We start from the raw sequence: 17,996 nt of genomic DNA on the forward strand, positions 1-17,996 counted from the left end.
CACATTTTTTTTTCTTCTTCTAACAGAGGGAGCCATTTCTTTAATTCTTATTTACTTCAGTATATTTCTATTTAGGATTTTCACTTGTAATGTGGGATTTTTGAATTTGTAATGACTGATATAAGGTGTTGGTTCCCATTTTTATAAAGGAGGTGTTTTCCACTAACTCAGGAACGGGGCAGAAAATCCATGAAACAAAAAGGCCATGGTTGTCATGCCAAAGCAAATGGATTTTATTTACACATTTAGTCACCCATAGTTCTACTTAAGTGGTACACAAGTGAAAGAAATAAGCGTGTGTGAACTGTGACAAACTATATTTTTCTTCCACCGTGTTTAAAGTCTGTGTAAAGCAGTCACACCGGCCGAAGAATAACCTGGCGACGAACCGAAAGTGAAAATTAAATTAGGTTTCAAAAGTATCTCACAATCTTGATGTAAACATCAGTCAGTGGTCTTTGCTATATTGAATGTAGGTAAGGATTACCCTTGGAGGAATATATATTCTGGTATTAACCATTACTGGCGATAAAAAGGATGCTAGGCTACATGCTACGTAGTAGTTTATTTAGGAGAATGGACAAAGTTAGAGTGATAACATAAGGCAACTTACACTGTAAAACACCCACTGGTGGGTGTGAACTGCAGACATTGGCACTAGATATACTCTGAATGCTTCAGCATACCAAGAGATTCTGGACAATCCCATGCTCCAAACTTTGTGGGAACAGTTTGGGGATGTTCCATCTCCTTCCTGGTCCAACATGACCGTGAACCAGTGCAGAGTGTATGATGAAAGCACAGCTAGCTAGCAAACCAACGCTGTGGTAGCTTTCAATAAAACAGGAGCAACACAGACGCTAATGAACTTTAATGTCATATTATTAACAGGGGGGTAGTGTAATGTTATGTTGCTATAGCTGCATGATTTCAGACCCAGGTGAAAATTTCCGAAAACACAAAAGCCATGAAAGCCACTTTAATGTGGCAGTAATTTACTAACATGTATATAACATGTTGAGAAACCAATTCTGAATTTCCTTTACACAGACTTTAAAATGATTATTCCAGGTGAATACACTTTGGCTAAGACACAGGTGTGTTATATCTATATATGTATATATATATATTATAATCTACACATATTTAGTGTCAAACCTCTCACAGAGGCTTTTTTAATAAGTGACTTGCACGTAAACAGTGTAACTATATTCTGTACAACATTTACAACGTATGAAATACACAAATACAGTGTCAGAAAATAAAAATGAGTAGAAAATGAGTAGAAAATGTGCATAAACATAAACGTGGAAGAACCGAAAATAAATAAATAAATATGAAAATATGACTTTGTGAACATTTAGTGCAATGGAGCAAAACTAGTTTGATTTGCAACACGTCATCGTTCACTGTGACACACCTGTGGAGCACCTTTCTGGTTTCTAGCTTATCTAGGTGAGTGTGTGTGAAAAAAATATATATTTAAGGTTAATATTTAATTTGAAGTGTAACTAGTAAAGGGATTCTTTCAATGGCCTCTGAATTCTGAGGTGGTTCTTTATACTAGAGATCAATAGCTACATTTACACGGGCAATACTTCCTTCAGCAGGTGGAAATTATTTTTGCTTTATTGATCAAATTAAATTTAATCAATATTCTCTCACTCTGTGGTGGAAGTAGCGTCCATGTGAGCGTAGCAACAGGGAAGTTTAATTATTTCATATGGATCGTTTTAAACGATCCTCATTAATACGTCCGTAAAATCTGATTCGAGACGTTTCTGTGAGTTTAATAGTTTGGGAAGCAAGTGAAGGACCAAGCTGCGTTCAAGGTGTAAACAAGTGTTTCATTTTTTTTTCACAACTCTTCAAATCCATTTCCAACAGATCCGTGCTCCTTTGTTGCATTCGCTTGATATGTACGTAAACCATTCAACTCAGTAGAGTGTGATAGCCTAAAGTGAACAATGCTTTTTTTTTTTTTGTTTACTCTCACTCATCAAATTCAAGTAGTTTCAAGTGTACAATGAAAAAACACCGGTGGATAGGTTCAAATATGGCACAGTAGCTCGACGGTGATCGACAGACGGACTTACAAACGGTAAATTCAGGTGAAATGTGGCGACTGGCTGCTGGAGGGGTGGAGATATACATTTGTGTGTGCGTCCACATGACTACATTTGTTAGCAACAGTTTCAGAGACATTCATTATTCGAGCTCTGGTTCAGAGTTGTAATCCTTAAGATTTTCATAATATCAAACCCTGGTATGCGTCATTTAAAAAAAAAAAAAAAGCCATTACACTCTGTGATCATAGCTTTATACAGTAGATATTGTTTTGGCAGCCATTCCTGCACTGGATTCAAACAGCCTTCATACGTATTCGGAGGAATTCGGCGGAAGCTGAACATTAGCTGAACAGATCCGACAGTTTCTAGCTCATATTAAAAGCCTTCAACTGAAACACAGGGCAGCTTTTATTGTGAAGGAAAATGCAATGTGTAAGAGGTCGGCACACACTGCATTTTTGATGAGATATTTTGAGCGGCGACTACTTTCTCGTGAAGCAGAATGAAATTCAGTTACTCGTAGCACGATGGAAAACAGCCGCTGCCGACTTCCTCAAAGCGATGCACAAGCTGCAGCTCAGAGGCCAGAGACCAGAAACCAGAGACCAGGACGGGAATCTTAAGGATTACATCTTTAACACGTAGGCCAACGTTAAGATATTGGTAGATTGGCACAACTACACTAATACGAGAGAGTGTGGAGGGCGTGTGTGACGTCTAACTCTTGATCTCCAGGATGGAGGGGTTGTGGTCGAGAATGGCCAGAATGATTTTGTCCATGTACTGCCTCAGACGCAGGTTGATCTCCTCCTGCTCCTTCAGGGCGTCGACGAGCTGAGAGAAGCAGGACGGAAGAGAAATAGATTAGTGGTCGTATAATAAATAAATAAATAAATAAATAAATAAATAAATAGATTCATCCCCCAGTGAGAAGCTGACCTCATCTCTGGACGCATTGTCAATCTCGGCCGCCAGGCACTGGGCTTTGGTGTGACAAGAAAACAGACTTTTAGCCTCGTATAAACTCAGACTCAGAATCTGAGCGTTCAGGTCGTCGTTCTGATCCCGTAGCTTGTGGTTCTCCTAAAGAAACAAAGAGGCGTCAAGTCCACGGGTTCTTTCTTCCACTGGATTCAGTGTTAATAAAGTAACAGTGAGAGTGGTGTGTGTGTGTGTGTGTGTGTGTGTGTGTGTGTGTGTGTGTGGACCTGTTTCAGTCTCTTGACTTCATGCTCCATTTCCATCTCCCTGGTCTTTGCGTTATACTCAGACAGCCCCTTTCCTTTTCCAGGATGCTCCATCTCCAGCTTAAACAGCTGCAGATACTCCAGCTCCCGGCGGAGATCATCGATCAACTACAGAAAAAAAAAAAGATTCGGTTAAACAGATGTCTGGAATATTTGCCATGTTGACGTTAATACAGATAGTAGTGCAGTGTCTAATATTATGCTAATTATTATAAGGAAGCTGTCTACAACAAGGGGACCCCACCTCCTGCATAGACTCTTTTTCCTTTTGGAATGCATTGCGATTGTGCCAGAGCTTCTCCATGATCTTCCTGTACAGATCCATCTCATCTTTCAGCCTTAGACTGGTGTCCTCCAGCTTGTCAGTCATCCTCTGCTTCTCCTTCAGAGAAAAAAGAAAAGAAGCAAATCAAATTATCACCACTTTCTCACACGACCCTTTATTTAATCACGAAACATCGCTGAGAATATTTTGTTGTGTCGTTGTGTAGTGTCATGGCAAAAAAATGTAAAGGCAACAATGATGGAGACAAATAAAATAAAACACGAGCCAAAAAACAAACAAACAAAAAAACTTTACCTCATTCCAGACGGCACAGAACATAACTATTCGTACACCTGTTACTTTTGTATATAAATAAAGGATCGATTTTAGGATAATTATAATACAGTATTTTAAAATAGGAGCAGCTGTCATCAAACTAAGGGACGATAAAACAAGCCTCCGTTTAATCAGGACAGAGAAATGCTAAATATGGAGCCTAAAAGAAAAAGTTTGTAACAAATATTCATCAGTTTTATATTGATCTATTAAAAATATGAGGGATTTTTTTGCTCCTTCTTAGAATTTGTCATAGGCGCATTGTAATAAATTATGATGTCATCTGCATAGTGGCACAAGGTAATTATTGACCAATAGGATGTAAGTGAATACAGGGTGATAGTGGTCAAATTCTCAAATAATTGCCAATATTATATTGTGTGGTAGCCTTTCAGTGTGTACACTTCATTTTATATTTAAATACTTCTTTAACAATTTGAGTTATGTATTTACTTATTTATTTGAGTTTTGGTCGCTGTCTGATCGGCTGCATATTTTGAATAATTCAATTAATGTTCCAAGACTTCAGCTCAACGACTATGATGTTTTTAATTCTCATAAGAGTAACAGCTGTAGCTACAAAAAAAAAGATCCAAGCTAAGGATGACTTCCACTCACCTGGTCCAGTTTCTCTGTCTGAGACTTGAGTCTGCACACGTTTATCTTCATCTCTCCATTTTCTTCTTCCAACTGTTGAACCCTGCGGATGCAGAAACACACAAAGACAAATATTATTCTGTAAAAGTCTTGTTCCCAGTTTGGATTTAATGCATCGCGTGTGAGGAGCTGCGCTCTTCATGCCCTGATCAAACCATTACTACGACTTATTTTCAGCGGGATATAATTGAGGTCTGACCAAAATAAAATCGTTCGTCCTTTTCATTTCTTTTTAAGACAAGGAGGGTGCAGATGTTGTCCAGGTGTTGGATTACTGTTGATCCCTCTCTTGGTGAGTTTACCTGTTACAGAGCAGGTCTCTCTCTGTGTTTCTGTCTCTCTCCATCTTGGTGTAAACCTCCCGGTGTCTCTTCATCTCCTCCTCCAGACTCTCTGCCGCCTTCGTCTCTGCATCCTTCACCTGCTCCTCCAGCTCGTGCACCCTGCAAACATGAACCGAGTGAGGAGAGAAAAAAAGAAAAAAGAAAAAGCATTACATGCAATGACTGACACAATGACCAGTAACATCGGCTTCAGACTCAGTTAGATGAGACAAAATTACTTCCAGATAAGACGTCTTCATATATGGGAAATGAAGTTTTTCACATGCTAAACACAATTTGTAAAAAAAGCCACACTGAATAATCACATAAGAAAACAAGTAAATGTGATACAGATGTGAGAAGGCATTTCATAAAACATAGTATAGAGTACAGGAATCACTGTGCACGTGTGGTTTCCTACCTGTGTACAAGATGTGTGTTCTCGTGTTTGAGTTTTGACTTGAGGTCACCGTTGGCCAGACTGTCGCTTTCCAACTCCGTCACCTTCTTCTCCAGGTAGCTGACCTGAGCGAGACAACAGGAGTTTTGACTCACTGCATGCACAAGGCTATTCTTTACCATTGTTCCAAATATCTGATGTACATTACAAAATCATGAAGCTGCAGCTCAGTGCATAAAAGCAGTATGTTCTGAATCCATAATAAATACAAAAATCACACCCAGTTTTCAGTTTATAGTTTCACAAATGAGAAAAAAATCTATGTGAAAGTGGAGTAAATTGTGGGAAAACACTTCTTCTGCTACAGCTTTTGAGCTTTAAGCACCTTCTAAGCTCATTATCTTTATTTACTACTACACTTTGTTTGTCCGGTTAAGTAGTTTTAATGGGATTAAGTCTAACTGACTTGCGGATCTTTTTGGCTAATCTAAGCTAATTCTGGTACAAACTCCATATTTACCGTACATACATACATGAAGATGATGTCAGTCTCACTTTTCTCAAAAGCAAAATGCTTCTTTAAAGCGTTATTCTGCACGGCTGTATCACGTCGAGTGCGAATTACTACGAGTTGAATCTCATTTACCCGAGAGAAACCCGCAATAACTGGGCTACACATTTCAAAAACAGAGTCTTATGTCTCCAGAAAAAAGGTACAATGAGAGGATAGATTATTTGTATGCGTGCGCATCTTTGTACTTTTTCTGTGATGTCGAGGTCGCAGGAGTCGATGCTGTCTGTGAACAAATCCTCGGTGCTGCTGCCCTGACTGGAGCCGAACACGCTGTGGTTGGCCTGGAACAGCTGGCTGCAAGGAGGAGAGGAAACGTCAGAAACCGACGGCTCAGACGGAGCACGTTTCCCGTTAGACGACACGATGATGGATGGATGTTCAGCCTTTCATTTTAGTGCTAATAAATTCATATAACTCATTTGTGTGATGAATTCTGTACACGTCCCCCTTTTTGTAATGAAAAGGATGATTCACTGTAGTATTTTCAACCTGATTTGTATGAAGGTCAGGTTACTCACCGTCCAAATGCTGTGCTGGAAATCTTTCTGTTAGGACTGAAACACAAGAGACAATCTTAGTCACACACACAGATACAGCAACACAGATACAGCACAAGCTACTTTTATTTACACTGTGTTGAGCCCTCCATTGTAGTGCGATGGAGCCGTCTCGTGCACGCAAAAAGCAAAGACAAAAAACTTGCAACCGCTCATCCCGGCGGAGCGGGAATCGGTTGCTATGGCAACAGGCTCAGGCTCACCCTTTGATGTGGGTGCAGCATCTGGCGCCGAGAGCGAATAAAGAGGGTGGGATTTGGGTGGATGTCTCAGAGAGCTAATCTGAGCTTTGTTAAATCGCGGTGATGCCGAGGCAGCAGCTGGAGCGTCTCTCCCGCTACACGCCGTCGTTTTTAGTGCGGCTCTGCCTTTTTGTGCGGACGCTCGCGTGGATTATATACGTGCATAAATCAGTGTGAACAGCGTTCAGCGTTTTAGGTTCGGGTTAGGCTAACGTTTCTGGTTAGGTTAATGTCCTCTGAACAGTTGGAAACGCGTGCGTGTCCTCTACCTGTTGGCTTTGAGGTTTCTGAGTCGAGCCTCCAGGTCATTGAGCAGATTCACTTTCTTGCAGCACTGAGAACAGTAGATATCCAGCAGCTCGCTGTTGTACAGCTGCCGCATCTTCTGAGGAGTCTGGCCCGCGCTGAAATGAAAAAGAATACATCAATGTGAAAGTATGCGAGAACATCCGCGGATGTCAGTGGGTGTCGTACTCTGTAGATGGTAAAAGGAAAACCAAAGGCTTTCCTTCCGCAGTTCGTTTAATATTCTGCAGTTGTGCACAGCTCTGTCATGTCTTTTGTGCTCTGCATTGTGTTTCACAGGCTTTACTTCAATACTTTCATGAAACAGGAAACGATCAATGATGTAATTAAGAAGCCGGATATCAGATTATTGTCCATGTGCTTTTCCTCCGAGGAGTAGGTAAATTATCTTCCTGTGATGTGACAGTGCGTGTCTGACCACTGACCTGGAGGGGAGTGAGGATCCCAGGTCTGAGAAGCCATTAGTTCGGGTGTCATCTTCGGGGCACGGGCTGCTGGGAGTAAAATCCACGTCCTCCCCCTCACCGTAGTCTTCAAACTGCTCTTCCCCGGAGATGACGGATGCAGCCGCTGAGCCAATCAGGTGGCTAAGGTCCCAGAAATACACAGCAATAAGTAACTAAAGTAAAACCTCTTTCTAATACTTGTCATTCTTTTTTATTATTATTATTAATTGGAGATACACAATGAAATTTTAAGTTCTATCAGATATTGTCAGGACTGACCTGTTTTGTCGTGTTGGGTGCAGCATGTCAGAGCTGTTGGTGTTTTCAGCGCTGCTGTCCATGTCACACTCCCCATCGGCGCCACTGTAAGCACTGCATTCTGGGTAGGACCGCGTACACATGATGATCGGAGGACCCAGCTTCGCCTCGCCGTTCTGCACACAAGGACAAATCAAACGGCGTGAGCGTACTGCCTCAGTGTGTAGAGAGTAAAACATTTCTTGGTAGCAACAACACACTTATTTTCTTTTAGACTGAACGGTTGGAATTTCTGTAAAAAACAAAAAACATATGCAACAATTTTTAACTAATACTAAGCTAATAAAGTGACCTCTCGTGGCTCAGGTTAGTGTTAACTACAGTTTTTAATCGAGTTTTAATTGTTGGAATCTCGTTTTGAGCACGCATCAGTGAGTTAAAGACACATTTTCATTTTGTTTTAGTTAATACAGGTAGAAATTTTAAACTAAAATTTAAGCTACAGGACAGGAGACCCATTTATTGACGTAGTTTGGTATCAGGTGAGTTTTGAATCAAATTTGCACTTCTGGTATTTCACCGTGGGATAGTCCCCTGGGTCGATTTATCTAAAACAGAGATGCCCCAGATACATATATTAATAATGCATGTCCCATGTCTGGCTTTGCCCAGCTGAGGTGCCACAGCAAGGTCACACCCAAACTCTCCCACAAAATATTTTCATCTTTAAAAGTCAAAAAACTAAAGTGCGTTCACACTCGGTCTCACTAAAGATGGCGCCTCATTTCTTTATTCGTCTGCACGCCTACGGTCCCGGTGTGGCCTCTCAGAGACGGGCGTCTTTCATTCATCAATTATACACGTGTTTTTGTCTGAGATGAAAAGACGCGTGTGCAGGTATGGAGTGTGATATTAAGTGTCCACCCTTAGACATTAGAAATGACGTCCCCTGTGTGATCAGCTGTAGCGCCTCCCATGCGAGAGATATGAAAATTTGCAAAATTACATTTCTTGAGAGAAATTTCTGTGAACAGAGAAGCAACAAAAGATTGTTTTTATTTTGGTTAAGACGTGTGCGCGGCGTACGGGAAACTTCTCTCAGTGGAACCGACTTTGTCGTCACCTTTTAGAACAATCGCCACCAACACTGAGGACTCGTTCTGCTTAATGATAGACCGACGAGAACAAAGAAACCACCAGGAAGTGGTGAAATTATTAATCATTTAATTCTGTGAAAAACATCTACATTCATCTGGTGCAGTGACTCATGTTAATATTGTTGAACATTATTCAAAACATTGCAGCGATGTTCAGTACGGTTGCTCGTGGCCAGGGAACATTAAAAAAAAAAAAAAAAAAAGGTTCTTTGGTTTAGGATGTCACGACCAAGACAAGTATAAAATCTGTGGCCAACAGCCTCAAGGTGACGCTACAATAGAGATGTTTAAGTGTGTGTCTAAATGGAGAAAGTCTTTTTCTTCTTCTGCTTACAGGATTTTTTTATAGAACGGTTTGAATAATGATGCATCTGCAAAAACGTTTAGCCAAGCTAAAACGAAAGCAACTGCAACTCAAATTGAAGATAAAACATCTTCAGGAATATTCAAAACAACTAATAACTTGCATTTAAAAGCATACAATTATATCAAAACAGAATCAAAATAGCTCTATTTCAACATGTCCATAGCTCTAACCCTGATACACACTCTGCCGTCTGAATGGCTGGTGAAAGTTACGCATGTTGTGACTGGGATTAACAGACAGCTTGAGGTAACTGAGAAAAACTTGAACAGCATATTTTCAAGTAGCTCAAGGCCAAAACTTCCAGCCTCTAAAATAAATTGGTTCAACTGCATTTACCTCAAGTGCCAAGGCTGTAAACAGTTTCTTTAATTAGCTCGTGTCAGAATGCACAGATCCTGCGCATTTTTAAGTGCCCGAAACTTCAGTGGCACGTCCCCTCCCCCAAACAGCACCGTGGCGAATGGATCGTCTGGACGCGTCCGGCTCATTTCACCAGGTCTTTATGTAGAAACGTGAAATCCCTGCGTCGACTCAGTCTCGTTGTTTCGGGGAGCAGACCATCCAAACGCTGCCAGCGTGTCTCGAGTTGGGGCTAAAATGAATGCGCTCAGGTGCACCTGTGAATTTCTTTGCCAAGTCTAGACAAAATATGTGTCTGCTCAGCAGAACGAGCCACAAAGGCAGGGACATAAAAGTAAAGGGTGGAGTTTGAGTAACAATGCCCTGGCGACGTCTTTCGAGCACATTTTGAAATGAACAGATCTAATTAGCCCTTCAGACTAAATGAAAACACCTGCGTGGGTGGAGCAGTGGAAAAAGTAAAGGCTTTCATTTCAAGGATGTCAACAGAACGCACTGAAATTCAATCCACAACAACCTGAAGCGCATAAAATGAAGCATTTGTGATTCTTGCCTTCACTCTTTCTCCTCTCACTCAGTCTGACACATTCACACCTTACCGGTTAAGTGTGCACGCACCACGTGTCTTCCTCTCCAGTCCCAAGTCACCAGTCACATCCCCGTGTACGTGTGCAGCGTGTGTGAATGTCCTCTATCGTGTCGGTCAAATAAAACTCCCCCCACCCTCCAACAAAGCTCAACGTCTTGAAAGCCTCCACATACCATCCCTCGCTCACATGCAACACTGCAGCTCAGTCATTTCACATTTGAAAAACACATGATGCTTTAACTGGGACAAAGCCACACCCCTCCCTCTCTCTCTCTCTCTCTCTCTCTCTCTCTCGTCCTCTCTCTCTCTCTCTCTCTCTCCGCTGTTGCTAGGCAACTATCCAGTTGGGCTGATCTCTCGCAAGGACATGAGCAGCCACGCACTGCAACGCACAGGTGGAAATAGCAATTTATGATGCAATGAAAATACATAGATACATTTTTTTTTTTATAATTTGTGCTTCAATGCATAACCATCTCAAATACATGTATATGTATAAATATATATATATATATACTGCCATTTATGACAGAAACATTACGACTCTGTTGTCTCAAAGAATGGGTGTTCGGTTCCTCATCTGTATGTGACAGATGACACATTATTTCTTTTTCCTTTTGTGTTTATTTATTTCAATTCACTTATTTTTATAATTCTTGTAAATATGTTGTGTTTTCCTGTCATTGTATGTATGGTGTTGAGTGCCGTCTGTCTGTCTGTCTGTCTCTTAGGTGTAATATTGAAGGCAAACGGGGGATGTATTTCAGAAATTACATTTAATTTATCTTAAGTTTTATTCATAATTTTAAAACAAGGCCACTTCTCTGGGTGAGTCTTTTGTCAAGGAGAAAAATAATCAAAAGTTAGACTCATATTTTAAGTAAAATCAGGTCAATACTAACTTAAATTCTCACAGGATAAATCATTTATACGTGAAGAACAGCAGGTCAAACTTATTGTGTATGTAATATTATTGTAGCTTTAGCTGAATATTTGATCTTTTTGTGTCTGTCCTCCACAAAGGACACTGGTTTATTGGACAAACTGTCATTAGTTCATGTGTATAATGTAAAATCTACCAGGTCTATCATAGTATGGTGTTACATTCTACTATATTTCTGTAAACTAAGCAGGAGAAGTCCTTAAATTTGACGACTATTGCCAGTATAAATGTCCCTGAATTTCCTCATCTGCCAGAGTTCAGTGGGTTGCAAAACAAAGTTCGTCTCAAGCGTGCGTCCACTTTGAAGAGGGAGCAGTAAACTCTGAGGTACCTGGTAGATGTAGCCGTTGTCTGTGACAGACGGCTGGCTGGTGGAAAGACTGCGAGGACCCACAGCCATTTTCAGTATCTCCTCGCAACCTAGAAGAAAAAAAAAGAAACAGCGAGAGGTTAGTTGAGAGACTGATGTCACTCTAGTGAATATACGGTAAACATGAAGGCAAAGAAAAGAGACTAAAAACCGAGGGAAACAGTAAACCTGGTCTAAAGGTGACGAGAATCACCGCTCACAGAACAAAGAAAACCATCTTCTTTTACGTCTACGCATTTCGTACCTTTGATCGCGAACACTCCATGACAGAAGTCTTTGAAGTTGATTTTGCCATGAGCGTTTGGGTCCAGGTACCTCGTCAACTTCTTCACCTGAAACACACAGGATCTTGGTCAGTATTGTATTCAGACGCAGCAGATCTTTGCAGCGCGGCCACAGCCGGGAACTAGCTGCCCTTTAAAGGACCTTTAAAAGAAAAAGAAACGGAAGAAAATCCATCCTTGATTTTCATTTCATTTGCTAAAAGCTGCAAGGCAAAATGTAATGTCAGCGCTTTGTCAGGGACGTGGCCTGTGTACGTCAGACAGCAGGACCCGATGTAAAAAGATCTTTTCTATAACAATTAGTAAAATGTATATTATTTTATTTGAGTGTAAATCATCACAACTAGCAATTAAGACAAATTTTCTATGACATTTCTACAAACTGTTAACTCTCCTCATTTAGGCCACAAATGAGAAGAAACTGAAAGCTTTAAATGACCCAGATCCCTCGTATCCTTCCTCTTGTTCAGCAAAAATACGCATAATTTAACACGATTACAGGTAGAACAATAGACTAAAAGTGTAACGGTGACCGAGTGTCAACGCTGTTCACAGTAGCTGAATGTGCACGTCCTCCTGTCCCACCTGTCACCTCGTGTCCACTCAGGACCCGAAGACAGAAGCGACAGCGGTTTCTGCTGACTGCACGACAGCTGGATCACAGCTGGAGCGCCTCTCAGTCTGCTGGAGGTGCCGCGCTGCAGCTTCTTCCATGACTCAGTGTTTGTATTATACAAAGTGACAGTGTTTAAATTATAACACGGTGCACAGTTTTTCTGACGTGGTCCGTCATCAGCCTCTGACGTCAAAACGTCTCTCGATGAATGAGACTGAATTTATTTATTTGCAATAATAATGTCTACAAAATCCAGCTGATTATTGAATGAGACTTTTTACACTCACTGGCCAGTTCATTTTGAATACCAACTGTTTGATAAAGCAAATATCTCTGGCCTAAAACACTTAATTGATGCCAGAGGCCAGAGTGTTATAGATCCAGGCTGGTTGGAGGTGGTGGAAAGTCTCAAATAACCACGAGAACTGAGGCTACGATTCACAAGGACTCGCCACAACTGGACAATAGAAGATCATTTCTATTCTCTTCTGTGCTGCTGCAACATTATAAAAGTCGTAGGGTGGTATTTTGGCGTAAACAACGTGAAAGCACAGATCCATCGCGCCTGGAGTCAGTGCTTCACATAGTGAAAATGCAGATTAACACCATGCATGTGCATCTGCAGCCAAATATTTCCAGCACCTTGTTGAATCTGTGCCACCAAGAATTAAAGCGGTTCTGAAGACAAAAGAGGATCTTTGTTAATAAACGTTACCAAGAGAAACAGCAGATCGTGAAAAGTAAAGCTGCTCTAATGACTGACGGAAGTTCTTTTATGTTCCTTCGCCAGTTTTTACCGTTTACGTATAAAAGTCACTCAGCACTTTTTTTTTTTTCTGTCCCTCGTCAACTCCCACTTGACACAAAGCCGATGCAACAATTCCTCCGGTTGAAATAGCTCCACGGAACATCGCGCCTCTGTTGTCGCTCGCGCTCGGAGAAGAAATGCTGCGCAGGCTTTTGATCCGGGGGAACGAGCTCTGACGCGAGAGTCTGGATGAATGGGTGAAAATAACCCCGCTGAGAGCGGAGGGCAAACTGTGAGACAACCTGTGCTGCACCAGCATCTACAGAAAAAAAAACGTTATCTCGCAGGCACAGAGCTCAGAGATTAGACGGAGGTGTCAACATGCTGCGCAATCCGTTTCGCATCAAGCACCTGCAGGCTCACACCACAGTCAACACGAAACCTTACGAAGCATCTTAATGACAGATGCCACTATTTGTATTCTAATTCGTCCTTCGTAAGGCAGAACAGAGATTTGTGATGCATAAATTTATTAAGATACGTCCATAATAAAATCATTAAAGCCCCTTTTTAGATGCACTACAGCTGTTCTAGACTCGCTTCCTACACTTCTAAGGCGCAGTGCAAGCAAACTGTCTAAATCCTACTGCCAACTGTGCACTGGCCTCAGACACAAATAAGCACTTGGAAATTTAAATAACCTTCACAAAAAAAAAAAAAAATCAAATATTGAAGTTTAAATGCAGCCAACAGGAGCCCTTTAGAAACGCAGCACACTTGAATAATGTCGCTGACAGCGTTCCTCCCAGCTCCCTTGGCTTGCCACCAGTTACCGTGGCTATCTCTAATCCAGGGCTGTATCCAACCATTTTTCTCAATTAGCTTTGTCTGTGGGCTGCCAGGGAACGCCGGAGGACGGGAAACGTCACGGCGAGAGGAAAAAACACGGTTATTAATTTTAAAAAAAACGGAGCAGACCGGACCGACTTCAGCGACCTGCCATCCGGATACTTACAGATTCGTTCTCGGTTAATCAGATCAATCAGAGTAATCACGGCGTTTATCAATTATTAAACCAGCAGCAGAGCCGGGGTCAGATCAAATATTCATGGAGGAGGCCTCGCTGAGACCAGAATTCACTGAAACGTGGCACAGAAACCTCTCTTATTCAGGTTTTCCTCTTCCTAAGACATGCAGTAAACAAAAGAGACTAAAAGAGGCATGTCCCAGGTTGATAAAATACTTCATCTTTGATAAATCAGCAACAGTTGGAGAGAGTGCAGGTAAAACATCAGGCTTCACACAAATCATATAAAACCACAACACAGCCCAAAAAAAAAAAACCTATGTTCAGTTTTACTGATTCAAATTACATCTGTGCTTATTTATAGTCTCTCTCTATAGTCTCTCTCCTTTTTCAGTTCACAATACTCTGCAAACCATGATGATACCATCCTTTAGCAAGAGTTAAAACAATATGCATTCACTGCGGATGTGGACGAAAACCTCACATGACTAGAAGTAGATTTTTGCAGCTGAAATAAACTGAGAAAAACACCTGGTTCAAATGACAGCAGCAGAATTCGGCCATTTAAAGGAATAAAAGTCCTAAATGCTGTTTTAGACCCCAGTTTTCCCCTGAATGCTTCCTAAGTATATATAGCTGACATCAATTTGAACACAAAAATTGAGCATATACTAATCAAATCAAATAAAAATGCTTTTGTGCTTGCAGTCAGGTTAGTACAGTGCGGTTTTAAGGTAAAACAACAGGACATATCGTCGTTTCGGGGAGAATTATATTTCCCTAAATGTAAATACAGGCCTGGTTGCAGGAGCTCCGTCCCATTGGCCGTTTCTCCAGCAGCCGGGCGGATCATTTCATTACTTAATAATCGACCAATCCGCTCCCAGGCTCCTTGAGTAGCTCCCGTCGCCTTGGCGACAGAGAACACAGCGACGAGAGGAGCCGGAGAAGGAAGATGAAAAGGGAGCTGTCTTTTAGTGGAGCCGAGTTATTTTTAGTGATGTGTTCTCGGTGCTCAGCCACCGTGGCAGCTTAAAGGAAAAATCCGCTCGCGCCGTGACATATTATTTATGTGCGATCATCGGGACCCCGGATGGGTTCATCTCTCAGCCTCCCTTATTTATGTCGCGAGCAAAAGTATTAAAATCAATCAGTTTGAGTTACTCTTACCCGGGTACGACAAACGGTACAGGAGCGATTACGTCTCCCACAGGAAACGGATAATTCACAATGTCTCGAATCAAACCACATGTTATAAGATTATCTCCAGTCCTATTAGATTTGTTATTTTTTTTCGTGTGTCTATAGATGATCTAACGTCCGAGACTCGGCTAGCAAACATCTAAACAGCATCCTCTGAAACCTGAGGCACGTAATTACATAAAATATTATAACTTTAATTGGAATCCATTATCTCGTTTAATAAAGTCATATTTTACAGAAAACTAAAACTATTAAATCTGGAGACAATTCTTACACAACAGCAGGAACCAACAGAGACACAGCCTGAACTATATGATGAAAATAATAAATATGGAGCTCACAAGTGATAAAGTTAGGATACCTTATGATATTCTAATGATTGCTTCTTTCCTCTGGTGTCAGTGGTGTTGCTGATGCGTCACCTGAGACTGATCATGTGCTCATCGTGGCAGATGCTGCTGCGCCCTCGCCAGCAACGACACAACATAAGACAACGTTTACATCCCCTGTGTGTGGTAAACTGTACATCCCGTGGACAGACGCTTAAAAGCTCCAAATCAGAACTGGTTTGCACCTCTACGTAAGGAATCCAAAAGTACGGCAGCAAAGTCTCCAGGTGTTTTATTCTTTGGTTTGAAATGCTATCATGTAGTCAGGCCTTCACAAATTATTCAAACGAAACCAATCCGAGAGAGTCAAGTGGGGCTTTAGTCAGTATTAAACTTCCTGTGGTGGAGGGGGGTGGGATCGATGTGCACTCATTTGGCATTTCATTAGATAGAGATGGAGAAAGATAGAGAGAGGTAGAGATGGATAGATGCTCTATTCATCCCAAATTGGGAAATTTCACAGTTGCAGAAAAAAAATGAGTGAGTTGAAATAAGTGAATACAAGAAGGAAAAGGAGATAATGTACGGTGTTATCTGCCACATTAGGTACAATAGTGAAAACGATCCTAATGTAACAGTCCTGCACAACATCTCAGCTTCGTGAAGTATTTTAATTCAGTCGTGTTTTCGTCGTCGAAGCTGTGGTTTATAGCACCTTTGAGGTGTGTTGTACCGACACATGTTCCCATTATTTTTGACAACACCATTTTAGCCAGTTGGCTAGGCTACATCCTACACACAACGATCGTTCCACCACTGTTTTAACACAAAAACTGAAGATTAGAACAATCACGAACGGGGATTTAGTGTGGGACTGTTATATTTCAATGGATTTTTTTAACATTTTTTAACAAATATACCTAAAGTACTGGCAACAACATGTATAATATTACCTAAAATTGATTGTGAAACGTTTTACTGTCAATATTATTAATAATACATCAACATATCATATTAAATCCAACAATTACCAGTTGTTTTTTGAGATTGAAACTGAATAACAAAGGCTTATTACTATTACTACTATTATTATTATTGTTATTACATTAGATTCTATGTGATGAAGCTACTGAACAGTGAATTTCCGTCATGATAAATAAGGTATCTATCTATCTATCTATCTATCTATCTATCTATCTTACAATTTATCAAATAAATGAAAATATTTGTGGGTTTTCATTCAAATTATTATCTACAGTTGTGTCATTTTCAAATGTTTCATGGTGTTAGTTGCAGTGAAAACGTAAGACTGACTCATTAAATGTCAGAGAGATGAGCAGAACCTGTGGGCAGCAAACATGACAGCTCATTTGTAGCCGGAGTTTATACGAGTGACACCAAGAAGAGCCCAGAAATTACGCAACTGGCTAATGTCCGACTAAATATTCAGACCTCCAACATACCTGTGACGTCTGATGTAGGACAGGTGGTCTCCTGTCACTTGTTACTACGACCTAAAAACCTATAATTCAACCACCCAGAGCTCGCTATACACCGAATAGAAAAAAAAAAAACATCATTTATCGTGGTAACCCCGTCCTTTCCCAGCTCGTCTCACCTCGTCTCCTTGACCGAACTGAAGCCCGAGGTCCACCAAGTGCTCCACACGGATGAAGCCGTCAGCATCCTCGTCACAGACGTCGAAAACCTCCTTGAGCCTCTTCAGGAACTGCAGGAGCTGGTCCTGGTCGGGAAACACTTGTCCCTCCATGACAGAGTCGGCTTCGTGAACTAAATAAAAAAATATTACGCGTGTTAATCTTAATTAAACGGTTTGCCAAGAGCCGGTCGCCATCGTCCTTGCTGCGCTCAGCTCTACCTACGGACTGGTGCTGCCGCCTCTGACATAAGCAGCATCGCACCACCGGGAGAAGCGCGAGACGCTACGGAAAAGGACGAGGAGTGACGATGTGAGCGCGAGGAATTTGCGTCACGGGCCAGCTGCTAAATAGGGTCGTACCGATCAAGAATCGATTACTGGTTCATTTCTAGAGGCCTTAAAAGGAGTATTTACACAGATTTTGGTTACTGTTCTAGCAGATCATAAAGCAACTAAAATTAACATTGGCTTATTCCCGACACACTGTAACGACCATACTTAATATTGCAAGCTAAATAATCCTATTTTTAGGCACAAAAGTTGTGAAAACAGATAAAAAAACAAAATTAAAAAAAAGACTAATCCATTTTTTGGAAGGAGGAGCAATCTGAAATAAGATACTGTAGTAAATGGGAATTACTGAAATTCATAATGGTGAAATAC

The 17,996-nt window shown here is 41.1% G+C and overlaps 1 protein-coding gene across 2 annotated transcripts; it reads right to left on the bottom strand.

Annotated features, from left to right (window-relative positions):
• Window positions 1-209: 209 nt before the first annotated feature.
• Window positions 210-17,587, bottom strand: rab11fip4a (RAB11 family interacting protein 4 (class II) a). Of its 2 annotated transcripts, XM_047572825.1 has the most exons (15): window positions 17,292-17,587; window positions 11,711-11,798; window positions 11,428-11,516; window positions 7,702-7,856; window positions 7,402-7,563; window positions 6,940-7,074; window positions 6,390-6,425; window positions 6,057-6,165; window positions 5,319-5,422; window positions 4,877-5,017; window positions 4,536-4,617; window positions 3,561-3,698; window positions 3,278-3,424; window positions 3,009-3,152; window positions 210-2,903 (listed from the first exon to the last, which is right to left on the bottom strand). In XM_047572825.1, the coding sequence occupies exons 1-15, from the start codon at window positions 17,442-17,444 to the stop codon at window positions 2,787-2,789; spliced, it is 1,800 nt and encodes a 599-aa protein (XP_047428781.1). In that variant the 5' UTR covers window positions 17,445-17,587; the 3' UTR covers window positions 210-2,786. The 2 variants fall into 2 exon arrangements, with proteins under 2 accessions (XP_047428781.1, XP_047428782.1); XM_047572826.1 differs by lacking the exons at window positions 11,428-11,516; window positions 11,711-11,798; window positions 17,292-17,587 and adding an exon at window positions 10,327-10,349.
• Window positions 17,588-17,996: the final 409 nt, after the last annotated feature.

Source organism: Mugil cephalus, chromosome 20 (assembly GCF_022458985.1).
Source record: "Mugil cephalus isolate CIBA_MC_2020 chromosome 20, CIBA_Mcephalus_1.1, whole genome shotgun sequence".
NCBI lineage: Eukaryota > Metazoa > Chordata > Actinopteri > Mugiliformes > Mugilidae > Mugil > Mugil cephalus.

Excerpts from the sequence above, each read along its gene's own strand:
- rab11fip4a (XM_047572825.1), bottom strand. The coding sequence starts at position 17,444 with ATGGAGGGACAAGTGTTTCCCGACCAGGACCAGCTCCTGCAGTTCCTG. Across the intron at positions 7,857-11,427 it reads ACAACGGCTACATCTACCAG|AACGGCGAGGCGAAGCTGGG; the intron begins GTACCTCAGAGT and ends CCTTGTGTGCAG. Across the intron at positions 2,904-3,008 it reads ACAATGCGTCCAGAGATGAG|CTCGTCGACGCCCTGAAGGA; the intron begins GTCAGCTTCTCA and ends TGCTTCTCTCAG.